The following is a 10275-nucleotide window of genomic DNA, read 5'->3' on the forward strand; positions in this document are numbered from 1 at the left end:
TAAACACTCAGTACTACAAACTTCCCACTGTTAATTTAACTCTGAGGGTGTACAAATGTAACCCAAATGCATTTGGGTTACATTTGTACACCCTCAGAGTCACAAACTGATCAATTAACGAAGGATTTTACTGTGCACTCTCACTTGCTGTGTGTGTGTGTGTGTGTGTGTGTGTGTGTGTGTGTGTGTGTGTGTGTGTGTGTGTGTGTGTGTGTGTGTGTGTGTGTGTGTGTGTGTGTGTACGCTCGCGCGCACAAGCGCTTGTATGCGTGCATGTGTGTGTGTACGTGCATACGTGTGTTCGTGTGATATGGGAGAGAACCAACCGAAGATGCTCTTGAATTTATTCTATTCTCTCCTTGCTCTCTTTTGCACTCTCTTTCTTTCTTTAAATCTTTTTACGTTTTTTATCATTGCAATTGTCTGATGAAAGCCAAAACCAAAATAAGTTGTATTCTTAAAATGTCTTATGTACATTGTACACAAGTTGTAACAATAAAGTACCTTGAAATAGAGATGAGAGAATGGAGACAACATAAACTGAAGAGAAGGTGAGACTGACTGACTGACTGACTGACTGACTGACTGACTGACTGACTGACTGACTGACTGACTCCAATATTATATTGAATGCAACAATGTTTAGAAGTACCAATGCTCCCAAAAATGGCTGAGCAGCAGCCGTGCTGCGGACGGTATACACCCACAAGCTCACTGTTTATGTTTTTGCGGTCCCTCAAAGAGCGCCGCCCCTCTGTGTGTGTGTGTGTGTGTGTGTGTGTGTGTGTGTGTGTGTGTGTGTGTATGCGTGGGGGGGGGGACGTACACTTGCATGTGAGGCCAGGGTTTCTAGGTGAGGAGTTGGAAGCCTGACAGGCACAGCATAACAGAAGCTGCCAGAGGACACAGCAGGGAGCCATCTTCATCTTATCAACCACTGGCCTATGTTTGGACTCCAAACATCCTGCCTTAACGAACCAGCAGAATCAGAGCCAAGGACAGAGAGCAAAACACACACAGTGCACTAACAAAATATATATGCACCAAACGGCCAAAATGTATAAGGAAAAAATAATATTGGCGCTGTGGTTCATGCATGTGGTTAATACAGTTCACAAATAAAGAATATAGAGAAACTGTACCAAATCCACAAGGGAAACCTCTTCTAACTACAGGCTACAGTGACAGGTGCAGTATAGAGCCCCCAAAATTCACCAGCTACTTTGACTTGATTTTATATTATATGTTTTGCCAGGTGCTTGAATAGGACTACATTTGCACCCACCACTACTGACGACCATAAAGACGACTTTAGTGGCGACCTAGTCATGATTGGCTGCCTCCTAGCGACCTTACTAGCGACCTAGTCATGATTGGCTGCCTCCCAAGCCAATGATAATCTGAATGGCATAAAAACCCATACTCTGAACGCCTCAACGCGGAGCGAGTGGAACAGAATCTATTGTAGCGCCGGCCGGGGGGGGGGAACTCGGAACGTCGTATCAGTAAGCCGCATACATTACCAATCGGCTAAAGAGCCAGGGCCCCATAGGCAAGTAGTAACACAGCCACCTATAGCCTACAGTCCCCCCCCCCCACCTGGAAGCGCGTCCATATGCGCACGCCAGGAGCTAGGCTCGACTGACTGGGGGGACCTCCACCCCAGGCAGGGTACGTGCTGTCGACTATGCTCAACGGTGCTAGTCTGTGTCGCCAGAGATACAGAGAACCCATACACACCGCTGTCACCAATGTAGCGCCGGCCGGGAGGCGAACCCGGAACGTCGTATCAGTAAGCCGCGTACGTTACCAATCGGCTAAAGAGCCATGGCCCCATAGGCAAGTAGTAACGCAGCCACCTATAGCCTACACTATGAGCTAACTGGAGCTAGAGGACAACCATAACAAAACAGTGCGTGAACCAACAAAAGAATGGTAGAAACGAACGCAACAGGCGCTACAAGAGCTTGTTGCACCTGGCAGTTATGACTGAGTCATTCTTGTTAAAGTCAGTACTCCCAGTAAATCCCATGTAGGACCTCCAAACCAGTGCTGTAGCCTAGGTTTTTTCAGACGGTATGCCATAATTATTCCCTGTGCGACCGATGTGTATAGGCTATACTATACACTCACATGGATGAAATGATTAGCAGACGGTAGACAAAAAGTTTGGCACGGCATACTACGTACAGTATACTGTATAGCGTATGATGGTAGACTACTACAGCACTGCTCCAAACAATGGTTGGCGTTTCAGTAACCAGTAGTACGTATGATGGTAGACTACTACAGCACTGCTCCAAACAATGGTTGGCGTTTCAGTAACCAGTAGTACGTATGATGGTAGACTACTACAGCCCTGCTCCAAACTATGGTTGGCGTTTCAGTAACCAGTAGTACGTATGATGGTAGACTACTACAGCACTGCTCCAAACTATGGTTGGCGTTTCAGTAACCAGTAGTACGTATGATGGTAGACTACTACAGCACTGCTCCAAACGATGGTTGGCGTTTCAGTAACCAGTAGTACGTATGATGGTAGACTACTACAGCACTGCTCCAAACTATGGTTGGCGTTTCAGTAACCAGTAGTACGTATGATGGTAGACTACTACAGCACTGCTCCAAACGATGGTTGCCGTTTCAGTAACCAGTAGTGTAGAATAGCTCACTAGCCACCATCAGAATTTACACAGCATTCTGCTCGTGCCTGGTCTTAATTTCCTGAAGGGAAATACCAGGACTGATGAGACTGTTGAATATTCAATTTGGCCAAAAACTGAAGCAAGCACCAGTGGTGAAGTAACTAAGCACATTTACTCAAGTACTGTACTTAACCCATTTTGACCTGAGATCAGATTCTAAAAATGTCTTCTACATCCTGACAGTTTTCTGAAAAAGCTATGTTTCTATGTCAGTCGTTCTTCGATTTTTCAAAAATAGCAGACCTACAAGCTCGTAGCGCGCCACTCGGTGGCGCGCTATGAGCTTGTAGATCTGCTATTTTTCAATAGCTAAAGCATAACATAATGCTAACACCAAAAGGGGTTCCCGCCCAAAATGGGTTAAGTACAATTGTTAGGTATTTTTTACTTTACTGAAGTATTTCCAATTGTCTGTACTTTTACTTCTACCCCACTACATCTCAGAGGCAAATATTATACTTTTACTATAATCTAGTTACTTTGTAGATTACCCATTTTAGCCCTATATACATTTTGCCCATTCGAAAATAGACGATCTACAATCTCACAATATAGATATATAGATAGATAGATATAGATAGATAGATGTGTATAGTCTACATTTTGAATTTGTGAAATAGGACATTCTGCATAATGAATACTTTCTACTGTTGGCACTTTAAGTACATTTTGAATACTTCTGTACTTTTACTCAAGTATATTTTTGAATTCAGGACATTTACTTGTAACAGAGTATTCATTTCTACATTTCTACAATATTGATACTTTTACTTAAGTAAAACATTTGAGTACTTTTTCCACCACTGGCAAGCACCCTGATGATACATGGTGAGAGGATCGAGACATTTACCACAAAAGCTAAACAAAGTAATCTGTCTTCACACAAACACCTGTATTTTTACTTACTCACATCGTCACATGTGGTAGTGGTTTACTCAAGTACTGCCAAGTCTGACTGCTATTCTTTGGTAGTTACTCAGAGGTCAACGGAACCAGAAAACTTCTGGAGGCAAAAAAAATAAAATCACTGGCAGACCGCGCAGACACAGATGGGTAAGAGAGGAAAAAAACATGATCACAAAATCTGAAATGCTTCTGTCCATTTTGACACAAAGCCGATGCCCTGTCATTGCAGCATGAAAAATACGCCACAATATGTCAAAGATCAGACGCACAATTTAAAGTATATAATTAAGTAATTCATGGCCAGATCAACCCTCAAGTGAACCTGTCAGGTTGAATGTGACATGAGCTCACACGCTTAATGGCAGTATTATTTTGTCCATACGTTTCTGTGTGCGGTCTCTCTGTCACAGAGTATCTCCCCTTCTCTCTCTCTCTCTCTGTCTCTCTGTCTCTCACCTTCTCCGCCAACAGCTCTCGGATTTTCCCCGCTTGAAGACGGAACCTCAGCAGCTGCATCTCCAGGGCAACGCAACGCTTCTGCCAATCAACGCTGGCCGATCCGACGGCTTCCGTCCCGCCACTCTCCAAGACGTCGGCCATGGCGATCGCCGAAGCTGTTGAAACCCCCTTTTTGAGTTCTGTCTCTGACCTCACGCTCGTCCTAAACAAACACACGGGGACAAGATAAGTCTGGTCAAGACAATTATGTATTCATTGCATGCAAAATAAGCCCGTTTTTGACTGCAGGATGGTATTGCTCTCTCTGGTTCATTTACAATCGGGTTTAATGGGAGAGGCCACGTGGGAAAACAGAAGGTACAGGGTTCACGCCTCGCCCCCCCCTGAGCAGGACACTTAACTCCTAACTGCTCTCCCCATGGTGCTGCCCCCGTTGCACCCACTGCTCCTACAGTACGTAGCTAGGATGGGATAAATACAGGGAACAGGGAAAGCAGTAGGGTCCATATTAAAAAAGAGAGGTTTGGAGGAGGACTGCACTTTTTAACTACTGCATGCCTTTCACTTTTGTACAGCATTTCATTTGATTGTATATACCAGACTATCCTGCAAATGAGAGCCTTGTATGTGCACTTTCTTCTTTTAATCAAGTTCATTTATCTAGACAGGATAATGAGACGCTGACGGTGGAACCTAACAAACAGCACACATGATCGACTCGACAACAAGATATATATTTTTAAAAAGGCGTCAAAGGTGGCAGTTGCCCAGCTTGTGGTTTCATTTACTGTAGTGTGCACATGATGGGGCAGAGTGACTTCACACTGACCACACGCTTCCCATGACTCACTCACTGGAAACGTGAGTAAAGCAAACACTCACAATGACTTCATGATGACACTGTTGAATAAAAGCTTCCTGTCACTTTCAGCCTCACTCTCTCTCCCTGCCAAACTCCTCCTACACACACACATGCAAGCACACACACACACACACGCGCACGCACGCACGCACGCACGCACGCACGCACGCACGCACGCACGCACGCACGCACGCACGCACGCACGCACGCACGCACGCACACGCACACGCACACATGCAAAAAGAAAAAATACAAGCAACTCACACAAATGCAGCACCCACTGCTCCTATTAGTAAGAATGGGTTGCAGTGCAGAGGACTTATTTCATGTCTTTGCAAATGTACAGTGACAAGATAATACCCCAAAGTTGTATGGTCCACAACACAATATTATGAAATGTGCAATTGTGCACACACTTTCTCTCACGCATATGCCGTGTGTGTGTGTGTGTGTGTGTGTGTGCGTGTGTGCGTGAGTGCGTGCGTGCGTGCGTGCGTCCGTGCGTGCGTGCGTGCGTGCGTGCGTGCGTGCGTGCGTGCGTGCGTGCGTGCCTGTGTGTGTGTGTGTGTGTATGCTGGGACTTCCCAGTATAATCCATTCTACACACTTCGTCCTGAGCTTTCTAGCCATATTACCTACTAACCCAATCCCTGGACCCTGACCCTCCCAACCCCACCCCCAACCACCCTCTTGCCTCCCCCACCCACAAATCTCCAGCCATGCAATCCCTTCTTAATTACAGGGCAGGAGTGAAACAGGATCTAGCTGGCACAATAGCGCCTTTCTGCATGACAGTTCCATCACAGCAGAAGAGAGAGAGGGGGCTCTCCTAGGCAAAAAGAAAGGAGGAAAGAATGTGTGAGAATGAATGGGACTGAGCGCTGAATGTGGGAAAACTGGGGCACTGAAGTTATTTTTACCTGCAAGGGATTGACTGGTGGCCATTTTTCTCTGGCCGGATACTCATTCACAAAGGTCTCCAGGCCCTATTGTGTCAATAAAAACCTGATTAGCCCAAGATAAAAGGAGCCATAACAAACAGCTTTGAGGGCCTAGTGCCTCTGTTATGTGGTGGACACACTAATGAGGTTGAGATGACTGTTGTGTACGACGATTTGTCTATCAGGGAAAAACTGTGAAAACGAATGGCTGCAGCGGAGTTGTTTAGGGGTCAACATTACAATTTAGGCATGTTGCAAACTTACACGTGCAAGATCAGAGTAAAGGCATGAAGGTCTGAGTAAAGGCATGAACACTCTCAAATAGTAATGTAAATGTTGTGCAAAGAAAACTATTTAGTGCTTAAGAAAACCAGCAGCTAAACAACAAACCTAGCATCTGTCTAAACAACATGAAATCTAAATAACGTTCTAAACATTTATAGTCAGGAAAAAACAAACCTAAATAACAAAAATGTATGTGAACAAGTAACCAGAGATATATATACAGTATATCTCTACATAGTTTAACTAGCCTCTATCAAAAAGGATACAAGTAGTAGTTGTGCAGGGAAGCTCACTCTGATTACTGTGAAAGACATGCATGAGTAAGTATGCATGCATCCATAGCATCCACTCCCAGCTAAAAAAATATTAATTTCCCTGCAGAGTAAAGACCACAGGCCCATTTTACACAGAGTTAATTTAACACTCACATATTTTGCAGTGTATGCACTTTCGTCAAATTGCATAAAAATACGGTGGTGGCATGAATTAAGAACAACGTTAAACAGCACTCAGACTGAGTCAGACAGACTCAGACCAGTGCCCCCAGACACCGTCAGCAGAACACCAGACGTTCAAAGTCCAGCAGCTAAAAAGGCACCATGCTGGTGCTCCCTGCAATTAGCATGCTCATAAATACAGGCCTCGCAAACAAATTACAGAAGTCGTGCATGCGGAGGTTCCACCGACAGACCACAGAACCCAGGATTCGGACAGCCAGGGTCCAGCTCCGGACGTCTCCCATCTGTCTCTCTGGAGACCGGAGACTGTGAAGGACATGCCTGGGGTAAAGGAAGACGGAGGCGTTGGGACAGGCACAAGGAGAGAGCGCACTCAGCCCTAACCAGCCCTGCGTTGGCAAGACCAGGCCATGCCAGGCCATGCGGCCCACACCCGGACAGGGCAGGGCATGCAGGTCAGACCAGGCCAAAGGCAAAGGCTCACAGAATAAAACAGCTGGGTGCAAACATACCATTTGCTGGTTAAACACTCTCGGCACAGCCATGCTAATTCTCTACCGGAACAATTCCTTTAGTACCACTAGCTTGTTCAACATGGGAGGGAGGGGAGGGAACAGGGAATGGTCCAGCCAGCCCACACCAACTGGTGCCTGGAACCCACCCTGAACAATCATCATATGTCAAGATAGACATCCTGTTGAGAAGAAGGAAAAGGAAGGTAAACATTGTCTGCAAAGGAAAAGTTCATTTCTTAAATGTGATCCAATGTGTAAACAAAACAGCTGTTGTTCATTATTCAATATCCAGAAGTGCCAGTCTGTAAAGGAGGTGTTATCATTTTGTAAACAAAGGGCTTAAGTTACCTACTGTCCTTTGAAAGACGTATTGCAAAGGGTCTCAATTTTGTGCTATCAATCAGTATGTGTCACCGTTTACCACAAAGGGTGTTTATCTCCATATGGGTAAAACCTCTTCAAACATAGCCACATGTCTCCAAGTTCATAGAGTCTAATGGAATGAGTGTGCGCAGGCATAAAAACCACAACACTAGGGTTGGTTGAGAATGAGGTCATGCATTTGCTCCTGCTCTGTGTGTGTGTGTGTGTGTGTGTGTGTGTGTGTGTGTGTGTGTGTGTGTGTGTGTGTGTGTGTGTGTGTGTGTGTGTGTGTGTGTGTGTGTGGAGGGGGTGTAACCTAACCTTTAGCTTTTGTAACAGATGAGATATAAACTGGAGTCATTTTCTCCACTCGTATGAACATATCCATCCATTTTGCAGATGGTTTATAAAAGTCCAGAAGACTTTTCCACCGAGACTCCCATTGCATGTGAACTAATAAATACTATTCTATTCTATCTGGCATACGAAATATAGTGGAAGAATTCAGGTGGGAAGTAAAGGAAACAAACAAACGCAGGCTTTTCGGCATCTGCAATTTGGATCCACTTTTAGTAACATTTGGGCCACCCAGTGTGGGTGACACCAGTGCAGGTTGGTGAGGGATGGGGGGGTGGGGTAGAGGGGCTGGATCCCAGCATGGTGAATCCTCTCCTGGCTGCAGAAGGAGCATAGAGAGCGTCTACTCTGCTTTCTTCCAGCTGGGAGACCTTGGACACACTCACTGGCCAGAGCAAACAACTGGGGGAAGACAAGTCAATGGAAACCCTCACCACAAGGATCCCAGCAGGGTATTTGCTACAGCGTCGTTCCGTTGAAAAAGCCTGCCATCCCCTTCGACTTACTTTCCATTGACTTACACTGACAGTTATACAGTATAATTCCTCTGACGGAGTGAGATTGGATATCCAGAAGAGTTTTATGCTCAAGCTGTGGAAGCTATCACAGAAGGCAATAAAATTGTTTGGACGGCGCATGATGTTTCTATTTCACTGTTGCGACATCATGCAATGATTGCGCCTCACTTGACCTTTTTCGTTTTGCACCTTTCTCCAGTCCAGCGAAATGGAGCAGGGAGGGTGTGTGCTGCTCTCAATGGCACACATGTGGAAGTCTCTCTAGCTGGTCATTTCATTGACCAGCACCTCCTTTATCGCTGCAGATTCAAATACATACATACACATACATACCCCCTGGCCTGCAGAAAGACTGTCGGCGAATGTGTGCACGACGACACGTATGCACGCGGACAAACAGACACAGATAAAAACACACACACGTACACATGCAAGCATGCACATATATATACATTCAACTACACACACCCACTCTGCTGAGCATGCAGCTGCGGTGATGTAAGTGATTAGTTGGTGCAGTGATATCATCCCCACCAGACATTTGCAAATCCCTGCTGTTGTTGGTGTCTCTGCAGAGATCCGACTTGGCTTCCCCAGAATTTGGCATCCCCAGTCCGAGGCTTTGTACTTCAGACTGCAGGCAAATCCGATTTGTTTCTCAAAATACGGTCTTTAGGACTGACTGTCCACATTGTTATTGGCAAGTGATCAGATCACATTGGTGAATGCAGACATCGTTGACCTATTCTGTATTGGTTGTTGTGGTAACAACGTAACCACATAAGCATGAGTAATGCTTACATTATGCTCTGTCGCACGATGGTATCCCTTGCCGAAAATAGCAGATCTACAAGCTAACAATGGTCTGAGATTTTCAGCAAGTGACCCAGTCAATTTATACCGAAGTCTAAATCAGGCTTGAGCAGATTTGATTCAACAAATCTAATTCCGATCTAGATAAATATTGGATTTGGGCTGCCAGTCTGAACGGCATTACTCAGATGACATGTTGGCACAGGAGTATAAATGTGCAAATCTGGGTCACCTGCTGGGAATGGAATACTGTATGTCAGCCAGGGCCCAGGGGGGTGTGCGTGTGCATACGTGCATGCGTACAGTATGTGTGTGTGTGGAAGGATATCAAACGGAACACAACCACCCTAAAGACTAATCATTGTGTATATTCCTGCACTATACCTGCATCCAGTGATCTTGGTACAATATAGAAATTGATCTATTGAAGATTCTGACGTTCAAATGTACATATTTTTTTGTTTTGATTGTATTGATGTATTGTTGTATTGTGCTTTCTGCTTTGGCAATGTAAACGTATGTTTTCTCATGCCAATAAAGCCCTTTGAATTGAATTGAATTGAATTGAATTGAATTGAATTGTGTGTGTGTGTGTGTGTGTGTGTGTGTGTGTGTGTGTGTGTGTGTGTGTGTGTGTGTGTGTGTGTGTGTGTGTGTGTGTGTGTGTGTGTGTGTTTGTGTGTGTTACTGTGTGTGCATGCGTATGTCTGACTGTGTGTATGCAAATGAAGATAAAGTATCACAGAGCACATGGAGTCAAGGGGAGTGAGTTAAAAAAAAAACCTTCCAAGGTCCAGCTGCTGAAGCGATGGGACCCCTATTGACTCCCACCCAGTCTTATGCTTTTGTTTAAACGACAATTTAAGTCGAGGCAGCTGATTGTTATAGATAAAGAAAAAGGGGAAAATGTCTCCAGGGCTCACACAGTAACACATTTCTTAACCTTTTACGCTTTTCCTGAAAGGACTAAAGGGTTGTGTTATTTGACAAGCAAAAATGTTTCAACAAAGTTCCTCAGTGCTTTTTATAGCCATAATGCATTAACACTGATTTAAGGCAAAGTGTTTACAGTGAGTACAAAAAGAGAAGCCTT

The 10275-nt window shown here is 44.9% G+C and overlaps 1 protein-coding gene across 1 annotated transcript in view; it reads right to left on the reverse strand.

Annotated features, from left to right (window-relative positions):
- plekhh1 (pleckstrin homology domain containing, family H (with MyTH4 domain) member 1) overlaps positions 1 to 5709 on the reverse strand; it is a 44807-nt gene extending 39098 nt beyond the window's left edge. The window contains exons 1-2 of the mRNA XM_079528437.1: positions 5673 to 5709; positions 4068 to 4272 (exon numbers count right to left, since the gene is read on the reverse strand). Coding sequence (XP_079384563.1) covers positions 4068 to 4211 — 144 coding nt within the window. The 5' untranslated portion in view covers positions 4212 to 4272; positions 5673 to 5709. The remainder of the gene's footprint in view (positions 1 to 4067; positions 4273 to 5672) is intronic.
- Between the last annotated feature and the right edge of the window lie 4566 nt (positions 5710 to 10275).

The sequence above is a fragment of the Electrona antarctica genome (assembly GCF_951216825.1).
Source record: "Electrona antarctica genome assembly, chromosome: 18".
Classification (NCBI taxonomy): Eukaryota; Metazoa; Chordata; class Actinopteri; order Myctophiformes; family Myctophidae; genus Electrona; species Electrona antarctica.